This window comes from Lepus europaeus, chromosome 13 (assembly GCF_033115175.1).
Source record: "Lepus europaeus isolate LE1 chromosome 13, mLepTim1.pri, whole genome shotgun sequence".
NCBI classification, from domain to species: domain Eukaryota; kingdom Metazoa; phylum Chordata; class Mammalia; order Lagomorpha; family Leporidae; genus Lepus; species Lepus europaeus.
The window spans coordinates 86,296,126-86,319,042 of NC_084839.1; the positions used below are offsets into that span (position 1 = coordinate 86,296,126).

Sequence of the window (22,917 nt, forward strand, 5' to 3'; positions counted from 1 at the left end):
CGTGGGTACCCCGTGGGTTCTACAGTATCAGGATCCTGGCTGGAGTTTGTTGCTTTTGTTTTCCCTTTAGGAGTATCGATGTGTCAGCTACGATCCCTAAGTTTACCAACACGCAGATTTCAGAGCATTACTCCACCTGTATCAAGCTGTCCACTGAAAATGTGAGTGTCAGCTGGTTTGTCACTGAATCACACAGCTTTCTGAGCCTGTAGAGAACGTGTGCCCCTCGACAGCCACTTTCTTCCCCAGTGACGCCGGTGTTTTCAGCGCGGTTTCCCTGTTTGCTGTGGAGCTCACAGGTTGCGGCTACCTGCAGTGTATCTGGAGAGGCAGCATGGCTTAGGGGTCAGTGGTGAGCGCTCCGGAGCTAGGTGGCAGGGAGGCAGTAGGGTTCTGGAGCTGGCCTGCACTGAAAAGCTGTGTGACCTTGCCAGGTCACCCCACTGCTCTGCTGCAGAGTCCTCCCCAGGAAGTGGGGCTGCGGATGGCGTCTGCCTTGTAGAGTTGGCCTTTTGTGTATGATGCTTAGAGCAGATGCCACAGGAAGTGAGCACTGGGCAGTCGTGTCCCCCTCTGTGGGCCTTGAGAGTGAGGCGTTTGGCTCCATTTCCAAGCATTTGTGGAAAGTGAGAACAGTGGCGAGACATAGATTCTGTACAGACACTCAGCCTCCTGTCTTCAGGGTAGCGTCATTCACACACGCCTCGGCTGTAACCAACAACTCTTTCTGCAATTTCCTGTTTCCAGAAAATCACTACCAAGAATGCTTTCGGCTTGCACCTGATTGATTTTATGTCAGAGATCCTGAAGCAGAAAGACACCGAGCCAACCAACTTTAAAGTAAGAAGTGGGTCTGCTTTCTCCTGCGTCTTGAGTTGATGAGTATTTCTGATTCTTAGCGTAACGCAGTTGAATTCTGCAAATACATGAGCGCCTCCCTCATTTAGACGTTGTGGTTGGTACTTTACTTTCTCTCCTGAACTGAAGAATTGCAGAGGAGATACGTGCTGTCTTTATTCCCTATGAATTTTGCTTTATTTTACTTGTATATATTTTTTTCACTGGGAGAGTATGAGTTTATTAGTAATACCCAAGTGGGCCATGCCGAAGAGGCCAGTCCGTGGGTTCTGCCGTATAATACGTGGAGAAATTGGTATATAAAGCAGGAAATTCAAGTGAAGCTACTGTAAAATGTATTCCCTACCAATTGTAGGGAATAATTTTTTTCCTTGGGGCAAGTAAGTATTTTCTGAAGCTTGCTAAGTTTTGCCTGTTCCGAAGTTTTTTTTTCCTCTGCATCTTCATGGACAGAGCTCTGCTTGTTTAGGTGGCTGCTGGCACCTTGGATGCCAGCACCAAGATCTATGCTGTGCGTGTGGATGCTGTCCATGCAGATGTGTACAGAGTCCTGGGAGGGCTGGGCAAAGACGCGCCGTCTGCTGAGGAAGGAGAGAACCACGCCCCAGGTACTCGGCTGGGCTCTGGAGTTACGGGGTTTCTTTTAGAGCATACCATGCTTGAGTGATGTACTAGAGCAAGGTGACAAGAAATCAGGGTTGTCATCTTACTGAAGACATGGACATTTTCACAATCAGGTGTGACCTTGCATAAGAAGGTAGTCAAACCGTAGGGTTATCTTTCTTTGAAAAAGAGAAGGGCCTTGTAAAACTTTTTAGATTTGATTTAGGAAAAGTTGAGTTAACCTCACCAACAAGGGCGCTTCTGATCTGGGGGAGAGGGAGAGCTTTGGATGTTGACGTGTATGGAAGGCAATTACTTGCTCTGGTAGTTTGTGTCTCCCTAAGCTGCAGATCAGGTATTCCGTTGTTTGAGAGAATCGCACATGTTTAAATTGTGGCTGCTGTCTAGGGTTTTGAAGAGGGTTTCATGTGCTTCAGAGGCGTCCTTGCAGTACACAGTCTATTCCTCTTTGTAGATAGTGGTGCAACCGAAACAGGAACAGCCAAAAAGGCTCCAAAGCCGAAGAAAAAGCATTCGTACAAAACCATCGAGCAGAACATAAGCAACCTCAACGTCTCTGAAGCAGATCGAAAGTGCGAGGTGAGGAACTGTGCAGCGTGGTTTCTGACTAATTACACCTGCAGGGCTGAAGCCGGGCAGGACGAGGTCTGCATCGCTGGGATGTGCATGCCCGAGCCTCAGGGAAGTGAAATATTTAACTGGCATCAGCATTTGCACCTCTTAGCTGTATAGTGAGCACTGAAGGAGGAAGTCCCACAGTATTTCAGAGAGTGCAAATTACTCAGGAATCTCACTCAAAAGTTTGATTTTATTTCGTAGTACATGGAGCAGTGGTGAGGAGAGTTAGCTTTTATTGTACATACACTGCGTGCTGTGTCCTTCCCTAAGCCTACAGCCCATGTTAAGTCATTAAATCCTCACAACCTTTGTTCTGTTTTCCTGAAGCAATATCCGAGGCCCATTGCTGTTCACTAACATGCCCAAGGTGACACATCTAGTGAGTTGGCTAGGATTGGGAGCTTAGTGTCCTCTAGATGACCTTACCGTAGAGCGAATCCTAAGGAATCTGCTTATAGAAATGGAACTGGAGGCCTCATTTGTAATTAGTACCATTAACTTAAAGCAAACCAGTGTTGTGACAGCTTTTAAGAATTTCACTGTTGGGGTTGTCACTGTGGCATAGTGGGCTAAACCTCCACCTGTGGTGCTGGCATCCTATATGGGTGCCGGTTCTAGTCCTGGCTGCTCCTCTTCTGATCCAGCTCTCTGATATGGCCTAGGAAAGCTGTAGAAGATGGCCCAAGTGCTTGGGCCCCTGTACCCACGTGGGAGACCCAGAAAAAGCTCTATTGTGGCTATTTGAGGAGTGAACCAGCAAGTGGAAGCCCTTTCTCTCTGCCTCTCCCTCTCTTTCTCTGTAACTCTACCTCTCAAATAAGTAAATAAGATATCTTAAAAAAAAAAAAAAAAAAGAATTTTGCTCTTCAAAGCATTTCACTGAAAGTTCTTGTACCTATTTTCTTTGCATGCTTCTTGAAGTCTATAGGAAAAATGTGAGATGTGTAACTGCAGTGCTCTCAGAAAAGGTTCTACCGATTTACTTTCTGCCAGCAATGGACTGGATTGCTTCCTTCTCTTAAGTCTGCAATTCCCCGGAGTGCTCATTAGTGTCAGAGTGGAGTGGATCGCCCGGGGAATGAGTGCACGTGGAGGAGGACTGAGCCCTGGCTGCCTGATCTTAGGTGTTCTGATTGCTGAATGAAACCAGGAGCGCTTCTCAGGGAGGGGGAAGCCGAGGCCGCTGCTGAACTTGGAGCAGGAGTTCCCCCTGCAGCTGACACTTGAACCTCCAAGGGGAGTCTGCTGCTTGGCTGGTGCTGGTGTCCTGAGCTTAGAGGAGGAGCTCGTGGGTCCTTGGCCCAGCCCTCTGAGTAGGGAGTGCTGGCTGGTGTCTCTGAGGGACACACGGTGAGACTGCTTCGGGGAGTGGGGGGAAGTGGCAAATCGGATTCAGCTGCAGTTCCAGGTGGGCTTTGGTGCCATGCGATGAAGAAGCACTGCTGGACCCACTCCACAGCCAGGAAACCTGGACAGAGAGCAAGCCCTGCGGTCTCCCTCTGGTGCCCCCTATTGGTAGAGCCCAGGAGGGACTAACTAGCAAAGCCAAGACGTCAGCAACTAAGCAGAGAGAAGGCACAAACTGACAGACAGGGGTAATGTCATGAACTCACTCTATCTGTGTCTGTCTGTCTCTTTATCTAGAGAGCAAATGCAGATTGTTAGCCATGAGGAATTTAGGTTGAAGTCATAAGAGATGAGTACTACTATTCTTTGGACATTTTTTTTTTAAAGATTTATTTATTTGAAAGGCAAAGTTACAGAAAGAGAGAGAGAGAGTGATTATTCTTCCATCTGCTGGTTCACTTTCCAGATGGCTACAATGACTTGGGCCAGGTTAGACCAAAGCCAGGAGCTTCCTCTGGGTCTCCCACATGGGTGCAGAGGCCCAAGCACTTGGACCATCTTCCGCTGCTTTTCCAGGTGCATCAGCAGGGAGCTCAGTGGGAAATGGAGCAGCCAGGACTTGAACCAGCGCCCATATGGGACGCCAGCACTGCAGGCCTTGACTTAACCTGCTGTGCCATAGCGCCAGCCCCTCAACATTCTTATAGGCCTGAAATTTTTCATAATGGGAGGGGGACCCTGAGTGCAGGTGGTGGTTTCAAAGAATTTTGTTGGAGTAGAGTAATGGGATGGCAAATGGAGGGGGAAGTAAGGTCAAGGTTTTTGTTTTCATTTAAGATGTTATTGTCGTTGTATCTGAGAGGCACAGAAACAGAAGGAGAGAGAGGGATCTTGTGTCTGCTGGTTCTCTCCCCAAATACCCACAACAGGCAGGCCTCACTCAGCCAAGAAGAAGCCAGACCAGCAGAGGCACGTCCAGGCATACTGTACACAGATTGACGTGGTTTATGCTGGTCGCCATGTTCTGTCTTACCGGACAGTGTGTGTGGAATCCACGCTCTGACCACTTAGGGCTTTTCTTTTATATTTTAAACTTGGCCAGTTAGAAAGTTCCTCCTCCTGATCACGGGCAGAGACGCTTCAGTCCGGGAGAGCGCACTCTCGTGTTTCCCTCGGCTGCTGCGGGTGGTAATTCTTCGCCTCTGTCTGTCCGGGTCCAGATCGATCCCATGTTCCAGAAGACGGCGGCCTCGTTTGACGAGTGTAGCACAGCAGGGGTGTTTCTGTCTACCCTCTGCTGCCATGACTACAGGAGTGAGCTGCTCTTCCCCTCCGAAGCCCACACCCTGTCCACAGGAGAGCCACTCCACTTCCCAGATTTAGGTTGGGTAGAAATGACAGATTTAAAAGGTAAGTACAAATAATGCCTTTTGCTGGCGCTTTTCTGTCATCAGAGAAGTTTCTGTGTAACTGTCGAGTATGATAAATCTGTTCTGCTCTTACATTGCTTAAAGTGCCCAGAAGTCTCTGCTGTGCCAGTTGAGTATCTTCTTGGCAGTGTCTAGCCACCCGCTGATGTTTATCCTCTGTACAGCATGGAGCCGAACACTAAAACATTACCTCCTTGTTTTACGTGCTGTGGACCTCACGTGCCCAAGCTCTGGGCTCACCCTGTAATGCCAGGGTTTGGACTTGAGAAGGGGCCTTAAAGAGACCTCAGTCTGGCTGGAGAGGGCACGTTCTTATGTGCTGCCAACCTGGCATCTCGAGGAGAAAAGGGCGGTGTGACCTGTTTTTAGTCTGCTGTGGCCTGTCCTATCACCAGTCCCCTGACGCTGGCCTGGCAGAGGTTCTCACATCCCTGCCCTCCTTCCTCTCTGCTGTGCACTTGGGATGTGGTGGCAAGGTGCAGGCAGGTGTGAGGGCCAGGCACAAGAGGCTGCCTAATCCACTATACCATATGTATTTGAAAGGCAGAGACAGACACGAAGATCTTCCATATGCTGGTTCATTCCCCAGACGCCCATAACAGTGGTGCCGGGCAGGCCAGAGCCACAAGCTGCTAACTTATTCCAGGTCTCCTACATTGGTTGCAGCAACCCAAGTACTTGAGCCATCACCTGCTGCCTCCTAGGGTGCACATTAGCAGGAAGCTGGCATCAGGACTCAAACCCAAGCACTCCTATTTAGGATTCTCTAGTTCCCAAACAACACCTGCCCCAAGAGAAAGGGTTTTTGATTTCTTAACTGTAGAGCAGGGCAGAGTTCATTTCAGAACCAGCTGTTTGTGTCTTGGGTTTCTCCTGTGGTATTTCACCAGTTTCTGAAATGGCAGCATGCCAGCTGACTGCCGTGTGGGTGTGCGCCTGTGCGTCTGCTCACTCCTGAGGGCAGCTGCCAGCCAGTGTTGACACTGAGTCTGTGGAGGATGGTGAGGGGACTGCGTGCCTCTCGTCTCCATGGAAAAGGCACGAGGCGCATGCTTGACCCAGTCTGATGTGTGCTCTTGCTGTCCTCTCTAGCTCCCTTGCAGCAGTGTGTGGAAGATCGCCAGATCTGCCCTTCCCTGGCCGGCTTCCAGTTCACTAAGTGGGACAGTGAAACCCATAATGAGGTGTGGTCAACTTTTGGACTTATAAGGGCTCTGGGAATTTTTCCAGTGCTTCATGGTTTCAGTTGGATCGCCCAAGATTAGTTCTGCCCAGTGGGAACCAAAACTGTGGCATCGTTTGTATTTAACCAGGAGAACAAAAAATATTTCCCTTGGCACATCTGCAGGATACAGAGCTGGGCAGGGGTAAGAGCAGGGTTGTGAAGCAGCAGGGCCATTACGCTGCTGTGTGAACTCTGGGATCAGCCTCGTGCCCCCTCGCTTCCCTGGGGGGAGGCGGCCCTGCTGTCCGTGTGTGAATGCATTTTTTTTTTAAGGCTACCCCAGTGGCCTTTGGTGTTTAGGCTACTGTCAAGCTCGAAGAATTTCCTGCTCTTTGGGGTTAAGTCCCCTGGCACAGTTTCCTGAGAAATGGTCCGGGTGAAGCTTTCCTCATGGTATTTTTAGCACGGCCCCCTTTGGCCTACTTACTACAACCTCCAAAACAAATGGTCTCCATGGCAAGTTGTTTCCCCTAAACATGTAGTTAATGGATGCAGATTCCTGTTTCATGTTTTACAAAACGTGCCTAACGACAATACGGCTCCATCCTGTGCCACACAATGTAAACCTCCCCAGCCAGCGCGTCATTGTCCTGAGAAGGCTAGCTCTGGGAGGCGGGGCTGGGCAAGGGGAGAGCTGGAACTGGCCCTGGAAGGTGAACTGGGCTGACCGCAGGAGTGAGGAGAGCTGGAGAACCCTCTGTGTCCTCTGCAGTCCGTGTCGGCCCTGGTGGACAAGTTTAAGAAGAACGATCAGGTGTTCGACATCAACGCCGAGGTGGAGGAGAGTGACTGCGAGGACTTCCCTGATGGGCCCCCGGAGGACGACTTTGATGCCAATGATGAACCCGACCACAGCGCCGCTGGCGATCAGACAGAGCTCAGGAGCTGGAAGGAGCCCTGCCAAGTCCAGAGCTGCCAGTAAGGCTCTCGGGGTCCAGAGGAGTTTTCCGTCACCTTTCTCTCTCTCTTTTAAAGATTTATTTATTTATTATTTATTTATTGGAAGGGCAGAATGACAGAGAAAGAGGGAGTGTTGAGAACAATCTTCCATCCACTGGTTCACTCCCCAGATACCTCCGACAGCTGTGGCTGGGCTAGGCCAAAGCCAAGAGCCAGGAATTTCCTTTGGGTCTCCCATGTAGATGGCAGGATCCGAGTGCTTGAGCCGTCACCCAGCCTCTTCAGTGTGGATGCTGACATCCCAAATCGCGGGTTAACTGCCAGACCAAATGCCTGCCTTGGGATGAACTCCTCTAATGTCATTTTCAAGTATCAGAAAAGAACTGTCACGTGTCCTCACATCACAGTGAAGTGACCCTGAGGGTCTGATGGTCACAGGAGGCTTCAGTGACTTCCAGTTGGTTTTTTGAAAATGTTTTCTGCTGAGAATTTTGAACAATGTCTTCATTTCTCTTCCCACTTCCAAATGACACAGAATCTTAGACTTTATCCTGTTGGGTGCGTTAGGAGCAAGAGGCAGTGGATCTAGTCAAAGATTCTGTCCATTCTGAAGTCCCATCTTGGCATCACTCTGGCCTCTCCTGAGAACTCAGTGTGTAACTGGATTGCACATGACCCTTCTGTGCTGAGGTGTGAGATGTGGGCAGTGTCATTGCTTTGGGGGGTTCTTGTTTCTGCCATAGGAAGAATTGGGACTAGATGTAAATAGTAGTATCTGATATTGAGCTCATTGTTCTGATTTTGTGCCAGACACTGTGCCAATTACCTTACGTTCATTTTCACATAATTTATATACTACACAAATTTATTTAAGATTTATTTATTTGAAAGGCAGAGTTAAAGAGAGAGATTTTTCATCCACTGGTTCACTTGCCAGATGGCTGCAATGGCCAGGGCTGGGCCAGGCCGAAGCCAGGAGCTTCATCTGGGTCTTCCACGTGGTTCAATGGGCACAAGTACTTGGGCCATCTTCTGCTGTTTTCCCAGGCACACCAGCAGGGAACTGGATCAGAAGTGGAGCAGCTGGGACTCAAACTGGTTCCCATATGGGATGCTAGTGCTGCAGGCGGCAAGTCGGCCTGCTACGCTGCAATGCCGGCCCCATAAAAGTAACTGATATTTCCTCAACGCTGTAACTAAATTCTGCTATCCCCATTCTACAGATGAGGGTACAGGCGATAGGCTCAGAGGGGTGAAGCTGGTTGTCACCCAGCGCTGGCCATACACTTTGGGTGGTAGGCTGAGGTTCTCAGAGGGTACAGGGGGCAGGCACTGTATAATTATTTTTTTCAAATTATTTATTTGAAAGGCAGAATTAAGAGGGAGAGATAGAGAGAAAGAGATCTTCCATCTGCCAGATTATTTCCCAAATGGCCACAAGGTTTGGGTTAGGGTCAGGTTGAAGCCAGGAGCCTGGAACTGCATCAGGATCTTCCACATAGGTGGCAAGGGTCCAAGCACTTGGGCCTCTTCCACTGCCTTCCCAGGTGCATTAGCAAGGAGCTGGATCAGAAGTGAAGGAGCCAGGACTCAAACTGGTATGAGATGCTAGTGTTGCTGCAGCAGCTTAATCCCCTGCACCATAACGCCGGCCCCTATATTTTGCCTGTAAATTTCCAACCCAACTAGTAAAGCTTTTTTTTTTTTTTTTTTTTTTTAAGATTTATTTATTTATTTGAAAGACACAGAGGAGAGGCAGAAACAAAGAGAGATCCTCCATTCGCTGGTTCACTCCCCAATTGGCCACAACGGCCAGAGCTGCACCGATCCGAAGCCAGGAGCCTCCACCGGGCTTCTCACACAGGTGCAGGGGCCCAAGGACTTGGGCCATCCTCTGCTGTTTTCCCAGGCCATAGCAGAGAGCTGGATCGGAAGTGGAGCAGCCGGGACCAGAACCGGCGCCCATATGGGATGCCGGCACTTCAGGCCAGGGTGTTAACCTGCCACGCCACAGCGCCAGCCCCAACCAGTAAAGCTTTAACAGAAAAATATCCTTATCCCTGAGAATTGAGTCGGGGTGCTATTGAAGCCACCACTGACTCCTTTGGACGCACAATGTGGCACATTTGTTGTTCCTCAGTCCTTGGGCTGGGTATCAGAATCTGTTGTAGCACAAGGTCTTAGAGACTATGAATGTGATACTTTTTCTACAGTATTTTAATTATATAGAAATACATAAATATAATTTCCCATTTTTGTTTTTTAAAAAAGATTGCATGGATAGCGCAGAAGTCCTCCCTTTTGGGGCCAGCATTGGGGTGTAGCAAGTTGTCACCGCCTGTGACACCAGCATTCTATGTGGGTGCTGGTTCAAGACCCAGCTCCTCCACTTCTGATCCAGGGCTGGGCCAGGCCGAAGCCAGGAGCCAGAAGCTTGTTCCAGCCTCCAGTGTGGGTACAGGGGCCCAAGCACTCGAGCCATCTTCCAGTGCTATCGCAGGCACATTAGCAGGGAGCTGGATCGCAAGTGGAGCAGCCAGGTCTCCAGCCGGCTCCCATATGGGATGCTGGAGCTGCAGGCCCCAGCTTTAACTCTTTGGGCTACAGTGCCAGCCCGATAAGTAAAGATTAAAAAAAAAAAGTGATGGGACAGTGTTGGAAGATGCAGCTTCCAGAAGCAGCTTAACCATAGCACTGCATGAGAAGTTAATCTTGTTCATGCCCTAATGATGAAGATTGGTGGTTAACAGAAGTAGCAGCCAACACCGTATCTCTCTTTCTCTTTTTTTTTTTTTTGACAGAGTGGACAGTGAGAGAGAGACAGGGAGAAAGGTCTTCCTTTACCGTTGGTTCATCCTCCAGTGGCTGCTGTGGCCGGCACACTGCAGCCGGTGCACCACGCTGATCCAAAGCCAGGAGCCAGGTGCTTATCCTGGTCTCCCATGGGGTGCAGGGCCCAAGGACTTGGGCCATCCTCCACTGCACTCCCGGGCCATAGCAGAGAGCTGGCCTGGAAGAGGGGCAACCGGGACAGAATCCGGCGCCCCGACTGGGACTAGAACCCAGGGTGCCGGCGCCACAAGGCGGAGGATTAGCCTACTGAGCCGCGGTGCCAGCCATACCATATATATCTCACCTGGTGTAGTTCACACAGTTCCGGCTAAAAAATGAAAGCTGAGAAAACTTTGTGCATGGTGGGTGCCAAAGCTGTTATGCCCATGTCAGCAGCAGGCACAAGAGCTTTAGACCAGAAACGCCAGAGCAAGGCTCACCTCCACCACAGCAACACCCCTGCTCACTCCTCGAGGCCAGCAAGGGCAATCTGTGAGCTTCCATCCTGGCAGGGCTCCTGCTGACTCCTTTATGTTTCCTGATCCTAAAGCACGTGTACAGGGCCCCTTTTTTCTTCAGGAAATCATATGAGAAAGACTGGCTGGTGTGGTCAGAGTTCCCAGACTCCATTCTTTAGGGGTGGACTGAATGGCTGCACATCACTTACAGAGGTTTTCTAGGCTTGGTGGAGCTCATGATGAGAAGTTAAATTTCTATTTTTTATTTTATTTTTCATGCCATTTTTCCAAGAACTTTTTTTTTTTTTTTTTTTTTTTTAAATACCAGGGGCCTTCATTGATTGTGTGTGTGTCCATACCACAGGCCACCATCACGATTACACTCAGGGGCTGGGCTTGGCTTTGCTTGCTTGCTTCCTTCCTTCCTTTCTTTGTTTCTTTCTTAGAAAAACAGAGCTTCCATCTGCTGTTTCAATCCCTAAATCCCCACAACAGCCAGGACTGAGCCGGGACAAAACCGGGGTCCAGAAATGCAATCCAGGTCTCCCACATGGGTGCCAGAGAACCTACTACTTAAGCCATTGCTGTTGCCTCCCAGGTTCTGTGTTAGCAGGAAGCTAGAATTGGGAGCAGAGCTGGAACGCAAACCCAGACTGTCTGATTGGCATCCCATTAGCCATTATGCCAAACACCTGCCACCCTTAACTTTTTTCCTTTTAAAGATTTATTTATTTGAGAGGCAGAGTTACAGACAGAGGGAGAGATCCTCCATCCACTGGTTCACCTCCCGAATGGCAGCAATGGCCGGGAGCTTCTTCCAGGTCTGTCACCTGGGTGCAAGAACCCAAGCACTTGGACCATCTTCCATTGCCCTCCCAGGCCATAAGCAGAGAGCTGGATTGGAAAAGGAGCAGCTTGGACACAAACTGGTGCCCATTATGGGATGCTGGTGCCACAGGCGGAGGCTTAGCCCACTACGCCACAGCGCCAGCCCCCTCTATGAACTTTTTGAGGTCCCCTTGTGTAGGGCTTGATTTAAAGGGCATTTGTATGTATGGCTCAATACAATATAAAGGCATTCTCTGAAGTTTCCTGTCCTTTTACCTTTAGGGGGCAGTATAGCAGCACTAACTGGCTTTCTACACATTGAAACCTTTTAGGATGAAATATTAATACTGAGGCCGGCGCCGTGGCTTAACAGGCTAATCCTCCGCCTTGTGGCGCCGGCACACCGGGTTCTAGTCCCGGTTGGGGCGCCGGATTCTATCCCGGTTGCCCCTCTTCCAGGCCAGCTCTCTGCTATGGCCCGGGAAGGCAGTGGAGGATGGCCCAAGTCCTTGGGCCCTGCACCCGCATGGGAGACCAGGAGAAGCGCCTGGCTCCTGGCTTCGGATCAGCGAGATGCGCTGGCCGCAGCGGCCATTGGAAGGTGAACCAACGGCAAAAAGGAGGCCCTTTCTCTCTGTCTCTCTCTCACTATCCACTCTGCCTGTCAAAAAAAAAAAAAAAAGAAAAAAAGAAATATTAATACTGGACTGACTTTTAGAAATGCTGTGCATTTGAGGAATTTGGTAGAGTTTCCGTTGATAATATGTGTTTCTTTACATTTAAATACCCAACTGTATTGTCCATAGACAAATATGATTTCATGTGCACTATAGGGAAGAAGTGATTTCCCTTGGAGATGGAGACATTAGGACCATGTGCCCCCTGCTGTCAATGAAACCTGGAGAATATTCCTATTTCAGTCCACGGACCATGAAGATGTGGGCTGGCCCAGATCACTGGCGCTTTAGGCCTCGACCCAAACGTGAGTATTTCTATGTGGAACTTGAAGAGGCAGTGCAGATGACCAACCCGTCAGCAGTTAGCTGAGGAAGGGAAATGCCAGTATTGCCCTGTGCGCCTGCTGGTAAACTGATGAATCATTCCAGGGCACTTCAAATGTTTATGGAAAGATAGCATTGAAAGACATTTATATGGATGCAAGATTTGTTTGAACCCCATGCCTAACTTTTTCATAATGTGCATTGTGCATGAACTTTGAAGGTGAGGCAGCCTCCTGCTTGGATAAGCAGTTAAAATTGAGCAGGAAGAGTCAGGGGAACTGGGCTTGGGACCTTGCACTGCTCCCTAGTATCCCCATGACTTTAGACAGTGGCCCTAGGTGGTACTGATCCCAGGGATCGGGGGCACCGTCCTGAGTTACTGCACAGGCAGCACCCTCCTGCCCTGCAGAGCTGGGCCAGCACTGTGAGGTCTGCATTTGCTCTTCAGAAGGAAGGCATTAGCATGCTTTTTTTTTTTTTTTTTTTTTTTTTTTTTGGACAGGCAGAGTGGACAGTGAGAGAGGGAGAGAGAGAGAAAGGTCTTCCTTTACCATTGGTTCACCTTCCAGTGGCTGCCGCGGCTGGTGCACTGCAGCCGGCGCATCACGCTGATCCGAAGCCAGGAGCCAGGTGCTTCTCCTGGTCTCCCATGGGGTGCAGGGCCCAAGCACTTGGGCCATCCTCCACTGCACTCCCGGGCCACAGCAGAGAGCTGGCCTGGAAGAGGGGCAACCGGGACTAGAACCTGGTGTGCCGGCACCGCAGGAGGAGGGTTAGTCTATTGAGCCGCGGCGCTGGCCAGCATGCATTTTTGATGAGTTTTGTTAACATATACATTATACATTTAGGACAAAAATGAGGTATATGGTGTAACATTCCTGCTGCTACAATGCTCAGGCACAAAAGCTGTCTTGCGGTTGATGAGGCTGTCATGTAGGCCACAGAGTGAGCAGTGTTGACATCTGTGTTCTCTGCAGAAGATTCCGCCTCTCAGTCAGAGAGCAGAAAGAAGAGTACGAAGAAGGATTTTGAGATTGACTTTGACGATGATATTGACTTTGATGTGTATTTTCGAAAAACAAAGGTTTGTAATGGATCTATTAGCATTTGTGCTTTTTAAAATTACTCATTATACCCCTCTCCCTTTCAGAAGTGATTTTTAAAAATCCATTTTAAGTTTAACTTTAGAGTAAATGCATGACTTCATTCTCCCTTGTTCTCTAAAGGACTGTTTAGAAATAGCCTCAAACTCAGTAGCAGAAAGAACCAAGTTTAGAATAGGGAGAACAGTGTTTGCAGAATCATCTTTGCACGCAGACCTGTGGGAACCCTGAGAATACACTAATGCTGCCCAGACCTTTCCCAGGCTCCTTTCCAAAAGAAGAGATGTGTTGTCCATCTTTAAAGATCTCTAAACGGCACTTTTTTTTTAAAGGCTGCTACTGTTCTGACCAAGTCCACTTTGGAGAACCAGAACTGCAAGGCTACCACTCTTCCTACAGATTTCCACTATGAGGTTGACACTCTGGTGCAGCTTCATCTCAAACCAGGCACCAGGGTAAGGCTGTGCGTCAGTTCCTTTAAGCCTCTTGTTGCCGAGCACGTGTGGTGCCAAGTGGCTGGTAATGTGACTCTTGGGCAGGCGGTGCAGAGAAGAGCACAAGGAGGAATATGTGCGAGCCAAGGGCAGGTGCTGGAGAGCAGATGGGTCAGGCCAAGCTAAAGGAAAAGCTGTAGGACAGGTGCTCACTAGAGACTTAGGAATCCCTTAGCTGGCTGCAAGCCAGGCACTAACGCCTCCACGCTGAAATGCCAAGGAGGTAAATCTGGCCCTCTGAGGGGATTCACACATTTTCATCATTGCTTGACACTCTTTCTCATGGGGGTTGTAGAACCACTCAGCGGGAGCTTTGTGCCGTTCACACTGCCTCGCTCATGATTGGGTGTAGAAGTGAAGCTATGTGGGGGTGTTGTATCGCAGCCTGTTAAGCTGTAGCCTGCAAAGCTAGCATCCCATATGAGCACCAGTTTGAGTCCTGGCTGCTCCACTTCTGATCCAGCTGTCTGCTAATGTGACTGGAAAGGCAGAGGAAGATGGCCCAAGTGCTTGGGTACCTGCCACCCATGTGGGAGACTTGGATGGAGTACCAGGCTCTTGGCTTTGGCCTGGCTCACTGCCAGCCAGCCATTGCAGCCATTTGAGTAGTGAGCCAGTGAGCTTTCTCTCTAAGTCTGCTTTTCAGATAAATAAATCTTTGAGAAAAAAAGTGAGGGCACAGTGACATACAGGGTCACATTGTTAGGGAGTTCTTAGGTGCTGGACAGCTGGGCAGGCCCTTCTGCCTGAATGGTACAATTAACTCTAGGAGGAAGTCAAGCTTAGGAACTAAAGTCTATTTTCCCCAATATAGTTAGCAGCTGCTTTTCTAGAAGTAGTCTAAAATTGCTTTCTGCATGTGTTCTTTCCTGTATTCTAGTTGCTTAAGGTGGCCAAGGGCCAGGAGGCAAAGGCTGAGCATTATGAAGAACTTGGAGACTATGATTACAACAACCCAAACGACACCTCCAACTTCTGCCCTGGGCTGCAGGTAAAGGAGAAGAGCTGTGTTCCCTGCTTCTACGTAGCAGAAGCTGTAGGAAATTCTGAATCTGATGGAAATTTTGTAGATACAGGGTCTGTGCTGAGAAGGAGGAACTGAGCAGAGCTGAGGGACCAGCCCCCGACATGGCCTGCCTTACCGCAAGCCCTGTATGCAGGAAGCAAGGGGACACACTCTCGTAAATGAGTCTACCAATGATGGAGCAGTGCAGAGATCTGGGCTGTTTGGGGATTTTTTTTCAAAGAAACACGAACATTCTTCCTGCTCTTAGGCGCTAGTGTTTTAGTTGGACAGACAAGACATGTAGACGTGTAGAGGTGATGTGCACTAGTGGGGCAGAGGGAAGCCTCCAGTGTGTCTCAGGAGACCACACTTCAACTCTCATCCTGGTTCTCATACCTTGAACTTGTACAAGCTGCTACTCATCTTTAGATCTTGGTTTGGATCAAGTCATTTCCATTTGCCTTCTGTGAGTCTGCTAATGGGATCGCAAAATTAACAGAAAGGGGGAAATATTAAGGCTCATTTGAGTGGGTATGTGGTTGGGGAGAGGGAGAAGAACCGCAGAAGGCGTTCACCTTGTTTTCTTAGCTGGAGGAGAGGTAGGCTGCTATGTTTTATTGAAAACCCAGACTGATCTCTTGACTTTTGCCCCTGACGCTTTATTGTGCACAAGAATCACCCAGAAAACTTATTAGAACTGATTCCTGCCCACACCCCACCTCCACCCCGAGTACTAATCCATCTACTCTGGGCATAGTCCAGGTAGCGAGTGCGCTTGCTGCCGACTGTCCGTCCCCGCGACGTCCGGTACTTGTGCTGGGTGAGGAATGCAGCTCACTCCTCCGGTGTTTGGGAATGCCTTCAGTAAAATTGAACCCTAAATCGGGTGGCAGTCACAGGGGACACTGGCAGTTGTGATTATTGAATTCCTTTTAACTCTTGGTCCAGGGGTCTTAGATAACAGATCCCTCCCAGCGGGGGCATGTGTGGTACAGGAAGGTGACTGGCGGCTGGGAGTCCACCCTGGCAGGACGCACTTAACGAGGGTGGGTGGTCAACACGGAGTCTGTCTCAGGGCTGCCTTGAAGCCCCTGCCAGACGAGCTGTTCCCTCGCCCAGGCTGCCGACAGTGACTATGAAGAGTCGGACGACTTTGTGGGACCGGGCGGAGACTTTGACCTGACAGCTCATCCTCAGACGACACAAGAGAATGGCCACACTCCTGAAGGCCCACGATTAGACATCACTACGTACGGGGACTCCAATCTGCTGGCTGAGCCTCAGAAGGTGAGCTGTATTACGTACCTGGAGTCTGCTTCATTTGCCTCCTCTGTGGGAGTCACACCAGTCTGAGCTTGACACCCCACCCCACCCCCCCGCAACCCCGCGCCTCAGTTTTAACCTATTGTGTGCCAGAGGATGAACGTTGACTGGAGCTGTGGAAGTGAGCTGGTGCTAATTAGCTTTGTGTGGAACAGCCCATCTCTCCCATTCCACTCGGGGAGAGCTGATCACCCGAATAAAAGGTGTGGGCAGAGGCTACAGGCAGGGAAGACGGAGTGTGTGCTACCCCTGTGAGGCTGGCTACCCACGTGGCTCCGAGAAACCTTGGGCACATTCAGTTCATGTTAACTGAGCATGCATTAAACATCTGTGTACTCCATGCCAGGGTGCAGGCTTGGTATTTTGGCTAATATGTGGTCCACTTTATCTCTTTTACACTGAAATTCCAAGTCAATGTAGATTCTTCATAATTAGATTTGACACGAGGGACTCTAGTTGTCTAAAACAAAGCTCTGTAACTCTTGTCGAAGCCGATTTCCTTTTTTAGTTGAACTCCAGACTTATTTTTATAGTAAGCTGGTGGTAGATTTTTTTTCTCTCCTTCTGCTTAGTTTTCCCTTGTCTTCTACTTATTTTAGGTAAATAAAATTGAAATTCAGTATGCCAAGACTGCCAAGAAGATGGACATGAAGAAGCTGAAGCAGAGCATGTGGAGTTTGCTGACAGAGATTTCCAGAACGGAAGCAGACACAAAGGTAGCAGCGCTCCGCGTCCTTGCTGGGCTCCTGCCGGGGGGGGGGGGGGCAGGCATCTGTGGCCGGAAGACGCCTCCTCACGGTCAGCGGCTCCAGCACAGAGTCATTCGGATGTAAGGAAGACATCGCGCCTCTCGGGGAAGTGAGGGGCAGGTCACACAGAAGGTGATGCAGGTGGCAGACTAGTGCGCAGGACGTCACTGGGCCTTGCTGGCACTCAGAACACACAGAGGAAGGCATCTTTGTGCTGCGTTAAATCAACAGCAGTTTGGCAACTAAACGGTGTCTTCCTGCTCTGAGTTGAGGAAAATCTGGGGTACTTATTCATTGCTGCTTTCAATTTTAACTTGATAGAATGCACTACATCTCAAGTGCCGTAAGATACTTAAATCTTTCGATCCAATAATTCTGACTTGGGGAATGTATTTTCAGTAGGGAAGTAGTAAAAAATTATGCTGTCAGATTTTTCTTCATTGAAACAAGGTAAAGCCTTTATTAATTCAGTCCCAGTCACTGGACATCTCAGTTGACGGGAATCCACACACTTCTGCTCAGGGACTGCCCACTCAGCCTAATGCCTTAGACGCCCTGCTGGCCCAGGAGTGAAAGCTCATGACTTGGTTGCGGATGCTGCACTGTGTCTCTAAGCTCTGTAGTCATGGACATATCAGGAGGATACAGTCTTACTCATCAGGACTTCTCAGCTAAAGCAGAGTGGGATGCGAGTGTAAGAGAAATGTGCTTTTTATTTTTAAAGATTTATTTCTTTGAAAGGTAGAGTTACGGAAAGAGAGACAGAGATCTTTCTGTCTGCTGGTTCATTCCCCAGTTGGCTGCAACAACTGGGGTTGGGCCAGGCCAAAGCCAGGAGCTTCATCCAGGTCTCCCCAGTGGGTCACAGGGATCCAAGACTTGGGCCGTCCTCTGCTGCTTTCCCAGGCACATAGCAGGGAGCTGGATCGGAAGTGAAGCAGCCGGGACTCTAGCTGGCATTCACATGGGTGCCGGCATTGCGGGTGGTGTCTTAACCCCGCTGCACCACAACGCCAGCCCCTCCAGCAGCTTCTTAACTGCTTTGCCAAATGCCTGCCCCAGCTTAACTTTTAATTGACTGCTGATACCCTCTCTGCCTGGAATTCTGGCTCATTATAAGTTTACTCTTTTTTTAAACGTTTCTATTAGAAAATAAACATATGTGGTGTGGCAGGTAAAGCCGCCGCCTGCAACACTGGCATCCCATGTGGTCTCTGGTTAAAGTCCTGGCTGCTCCACTTCCCATCCAGCTCCCTGCTATTGGCCTGGGAAAGCAGTGGAGGATGGCCCAAGTCTTTGACCCCTGCAACCTACAGGGGAGACCTGGAAGAAGGTCCTCCTGGCTCCTGGCTTCTGGCTGCAGTCTGGCCTAGTGCTGGCTGTTACAGCCATCTGGGGAGTGAATGAGCGGATGAAAGATCTCTGTCTCTCCCTCTTTCTCTGTAACTCTTTCAAGCAATAATTTTTTTTTAAAAAAGAAATATACAAAAGTAGAGGAAAATAGCAGACTAATATAATGAACCCCTACTTCTAAAAACTAACCAGCATTTCACTACACTGGTACTCAGTCCTGTCCCTCCCATACCCCACACACGAACCTGTCTCATGTTAAGGCAAATCCCAGTTGTGCGAAGTTTCTGTAGCTGCTTGCCTGGCAGCAGGGAGACAGCAGGTCACTTGTTCTTCCTTTGTTCTTAGTGCAAAGTTCAGATTGTTTTGTGCTACCCTTAGCTGTGTGGTCCAGTTGAGACTATAAATCACCATAGCTTTTGTTATTTCTGTTTTTTGGTTTTTTTTCCTGGAGGATCTAGAAGCTTTCTTGCAATGTAAGCCTTTGCAGAACCACACTCCACACGTGCCATCACCACCTGGTTTACTGTAGCTCAGTGACTGTCGGAGTCTTACGCCAGGGCTAAGGCTCTAGTTCCCCTTACAGATACCTTTTCTTCAGATTTAACTCAGAAATTGTTTTTGTTCCGTGCAGGGGTGGACTGTGCTTTTTTGGGCATACAACTTTACAGGTTTCGGTTGCCCTCTCCAAAGTGAACTACCCCTAAATGCCTGACTTGCACGTGTGCTTCTTCCGTTAGGCCAACCACAACGAACCTGGGAAAGAAGGGGCCCCGGCCGAGGTGGCCGGCGAGAAGATGCTCAGTGGGCTCACCCAGAACCTGCAGAGGAGGTGCGTGCCGCCCAGCGCCAGGGCAGCGCTCAGAGCCCTGGCTGGGAGCCCGGGCTGCGAGTGCTCAGCCGCGGGTTAGTGGGACAGGCCCTCTGTGCACAGCCTGTTTGCACAGTTGTAGTAGCTTTCCTGTCTCCTCTCTGCATTGATAATTAAGTTAATAAAGGCCAGTGTGTAAAAGGCACTTTTCTGTGCCAATGGCAGGAATGAAAAAGTAGCTAATTTATTCCCAAATACAGAACTAGAAAAAGCTGACAAAAATGCATCTGAAATATTTCTGTTTCTCATGAGTCGTCGTGTGTGTATCATTCAGACTTGATGAACGAGCCTTTGTTTTCAGCGCTGCAACTAAACACTTGCGCCTTTGTTTGCAGCCTGCCCCCACTCATGGCTCAGAACCTCTCCATTCCCCTGGCCTTTGCTTGCCTCCTGCATTTAGCCAATGAAAAGGTAGGTAATTCTCGTCAGTGTAAGAATCTGAATGTTCTCTGTGTCAACTCATTCGAGCTTTTTATTAGGTCTTTTATGGGCTACTGTGGGTTGTGTGTGTTTTGTTTTGTTTTTTTTTTAAGATTTATTCATTCAGAGTTATAGACAGAAAGAGAGAAACATAGAGGGAGAAACAGATAGAAAGGCCTTCCATCCACTGGTTCACTCCCCAAATGGCCACAACAGCCAGAGCTGGGCTGATCTGAAGCCAGGAGCTTTTTCTGGGTCTCGCATGTGGGTGCAGGAGCCCAAGTACTTGGGCCATCTTCCCCTGGTTTCCCAGGCTGATAGCAGAGAGCTGGATTGGAAGAGAAGCAGCTGGGACTTGAACCGGCGCCCATATAGGATGCTGGCACCGAGGGTGGACGCTTAGCCACAGCGCCACAGGGATGGCCCCTCTGGGATGTCTTAAGTACAGTGACCCGTGTAGTGTCTGCGACCCAAGGGATCAACCAGGCACCTAGAAGTAACTTCAGAAAAGGCCATTAGGTTTAATTAGCAGTGAAACTAGTGAAGAGGACCCAAAGGGGAAAGTTTTGGACAATGAAGTTATGATGAGTCTGTTCCCCAACCTGAGAACATAAAGTATGTTTTACTTCATTGGGTTTCAGAGTCAAGGTACGTGGGGGTCCTGGCAGAGAAAAGAAGGGGAGAGGGGGAGGGAAAGCTGCTACAGGAAGAGCGAGCAGTGCAGCAGGAAGCAGCAGCCAGGACGCTGGGGCTGCCGAGGACGGTGGAGAAAGTCTCAGGACTCGAACCGTGTGTCGCAGGAAGGAGAGGCAGAAAGCTGAGTGGCTCAGGGAGCCACCTTCCCAGGAGCCTGGGGGCGCTATCCAGGCGCACTGCCGTGAGGGCAGCCAGCAGTCAACCTGTGCCTGAGCACTGCTGAACACCTGGTGTCCTTCAGGGTCCCCAGCCCGCTGGTCCACAGCGCAGACCTGGGCTAGGCCGCAGCGGTGCGATGAGCACTGCCCCTAGTGCAGGCTGCAGCCGCCCCGCACACCACCACTGGTGGCTGCTGCACATCGGGCCCTGCAGGGTGGATCTGCTGGACTTTGAGGTGTGGTTGGGTTACATGGTGGTGGGAGGGTAGCATAGGCAGGGAGCTGGTGGTAGCACCCAGGGTTTCCTGCATGCTAACGTGGGACTTCTGGCTTTTGTTATTATTAATGATTTACTTAAGGCAGAGTTACAGAGAGAGACAAGGGGGCAGAGAGAGAGGGGAAGAAAAAGAGTGACCGACCTTCCATCTGCTAGTTCACACCCCAAATGACTGCAACTACCAGAGTTGGGCCAGGCCAGGTCAGAGCCAGGAGCTTCTTCCGGGTCTCCCACGTGGGTGCAGGGGCCTGAGCGAGTGTCATGTGTCACCCTCAGCTGCCGGGGGCAGCCTGGAACCTCATTCTCACTCCATCTTCATGTCCACGCTGGGGGTGTTCCCACACCGACATCAGGCTCCTAAGCAAAGGGAGCTTCCACAGCTCCAGAGCCCTCATTCGCCCCAGCTCAGTGCCCTGCCCTGACTGTGTGTCCACAGAAACCCACCTTTCCCTGGTGCGGGAGCAGTGCTCTGGCCCTTGCCTGCTTGCTTGCTACTGACTCTGGCTTCTGTAAGGTCTGCCTGCTCTGGCTGCAGTGACAGTGTGACTCTGTTCACTTTGCCACGATCAGGCCTCTTCCTATGGGCCCAGAGCTCCCAGCATTTGAATGATGGGGTGGTGGCTGCAGTTCATGGCATGTTAGGCTGAGCACTGACACACTCCTGTTTGAGTCTGGCTTTGGGCAGAAGATTTGCACTTGCAACAGGGCCGTGACATTGTGATCGTCTGCACGGATCTTTGATAGCTCAGAAGTTACATTGCCCACGAGAAATGTTCTGAGACACTTGAGATCCGAGGGTGGCATTTTCTGGGCTTTCCTTCTCTCAGGTCTGCTGCTCTCCCCTGGCCCCTGTGCACCCACCGCTTAAGTAACAGTTTCGCCCTCAGCTAAGCGCGCGGGGACTGGGAATCCATTGCTAGGTGAGGGCCCTCTGCCTCGGTGGCCCCGTGCTCCTGCACTGTACAACCGATGCTAAACCCAAGTAGCTCCCTGAGCCGGAGCTGCAGAAAACCTTTGAGGTCTGCCCTTGTAGTCCTGAGGGAAGCAGCTGCCTGGGGTTGGTGAGGATTCCTAGGGTTGGGGAAGAGTCGGGGTGAGGGGAGACGTAGTCCCTGCCTTACTGCCGGATGAGAATTGTTTTATGGTCTTCTGTTCGCAATATACCAAAGTCCATGTGTGTTCTGATCGTGCCCCAGAATCTCAAGCTGGAAGGAACAGAAGATCTTTCTGACGTTCTTGTGCGGCAAGGAGAGTGAGTCCGCTGCGGAGGAGCTGGCAGCAAGAGGCCCATCGCTTTTCCTGTGGCCAGGGCGTCTTCATGGGAGGGCGACGATGCCAGGGCTGGCAGACAGGCCCCAGCCACCAGCAGCGTGCACACAGGCTGGGCCCCAGCACCTGTAGTTCTGTCCGTGATGGATGGAAGTGCTCTGCCCTGGGGTAACCACCCAAGGGGAGGGAAGACTGTACCCGTCTGTGTCTGTGCATAGTTTTGTTTCCTGTATTGATTTGTCTTATTTCCCACATTTGAGTTAAAAAAATTTTCCAGTAGGTCCTTGATGTTAGCCCTAAATAGCTACTTAATCCATGTACAGAAAATTCATCATATGTACACTTACAGATGTATATAAAATGCTTAAAAATACAATCCTTCTGAGGAATATGTCTGACAAAATATTTTTTATTTATTTATTTGAAAGCCAAGCCGGAGTTACAGAGCGAGACTGTGAGAGAGAGGTCTTCCATCCACTGGGTCCCTCCCCAAATGGCCACAACGGTCGGAGCTGAGCCAATCTGAAGCCAGGAGCTTCTTCCAGGTCTCCCACGCAGGTGCAGGGGCCCAAACACTAGGGCCATCGTCTACTGCTTTCCCAGGCCACAGCAGAGAGCTGGATCAGAAGAGGACAGGTGGGGCTTGAACTGGCATCCATATGGGATGCCAGTACTGCAGGCGTTGGCTCTGCTCACTATGCCACAGTGCTGGCCCCATTGACAAAATATTGAAGTGTCTACTAGATGTTGGTGTCAGACCCAGGACACGCTTGAGGGCTAAGATGATTTGCCTGCCTAGAGAACTCACTGGCTGGAGGTTGGCATTTCAAGGTGGGCCTGTAAATACCTGTGAGTCCTGCTGGAGGTTGGTGGGTAGGAACAGCTGCTAGCATGCATGAAACATCTAAGTCCCTTCTGTGGACTGCGTCCGCCTTGCCAGGGCTCCACGAAGAGTGTACCCTTACCGCACCCCTGTTGGAGGGTGAGGCGTACAGAGGCGAAGAGCTTGGCTCTGAACTATGGAATCTGCCCCCGGAGTTTTTTTTCATGCCCGCTGTGCAGTAGGCTGCTCAAATCACA

General features: G+C 50.1%; 1 protein-coding gene across 2 annotated transcripts in view; it reads left to right on the forward strand.

Moving 5' to 3' along the window:
* The window catches only part of NCAPH (non-SMC condensin I complex subunit H), a 29,773-nt gene extending 7,517 nt beyond the window's left edge, over nucleotides 1–22,256 (forward strand). Inside the window, exons 3-18 of one of the 2 annotated variants that reach the window (XM_062209889.1) lie at nucleotides 71–161; nucleotides 748–840; nucleotides 1,328–1,466; nucleotides 1,937–2,061; nucleotides 4,668–4,857; nucleotides 5,970–6,061; nucleotides 6,815–7,020; nucleotides 11,954–12,102; nucleotides 13,099–13,205; nucleotides 13,557–13,679; nucleotides 14,599–14,709; nucleotides 15,844–16,011; nucleotides 16,647–16,763; nucleotides 18,887–18,978; nucleotides 19,353–19,428; nucleotides 21,765–22,256. In XM_062209889.1, the coding sequence (XP_062065873.1) occupies nucleotides 71–161; nucleotides 748–840; nucleotides 1,328–1,466; nucleotides 1,937–2,061; nucleotides 4,668–4,857; nucleotides 5,970–6,061; nucleotides 6,815–7,020; nucleotides 11,954–12,102; nucleotides 13,099–13,205; nucleotides 13,557–13,679; nucleotides 14,599–14,709; nucleotides 15,844–16,011; nucleotides 16,647–16,763; nucleotides 18,887–18,978; nucleotides 19,353–19,428; nucleotides 21,765–21,824 (1,939 nt within the window). In that variant the 3' untranslated portion in view covers nucleotides 21,825–22,256. The remainder of the gene's footprint in view (nucleotides 1–70; nucleotides 162–747; nucleotides 841–1,327; nucleotides 1,467–1,936; nucleotides 2,062–4,667; nucleotides 4,858–5,969; nucleotides 6,062–6,814; nucleotides 7,021–11,953; nucleotides 12,103–13,098; nucleotides 13,206–13,556; nucleotides 13,680–14,598; nucleotides 14,710–15,843; nucleotides 16,012–16,646; nucleotides 16,764–18,886; nucleotides 18,979–19,352; nucleotides 19,429–21,764) is intronic. The other variant, XM_062209890.1, reaches the window with a different exon arrangement.
* Nucleotides 22,257–22,917: the final 661 nt, after the last annotated feature.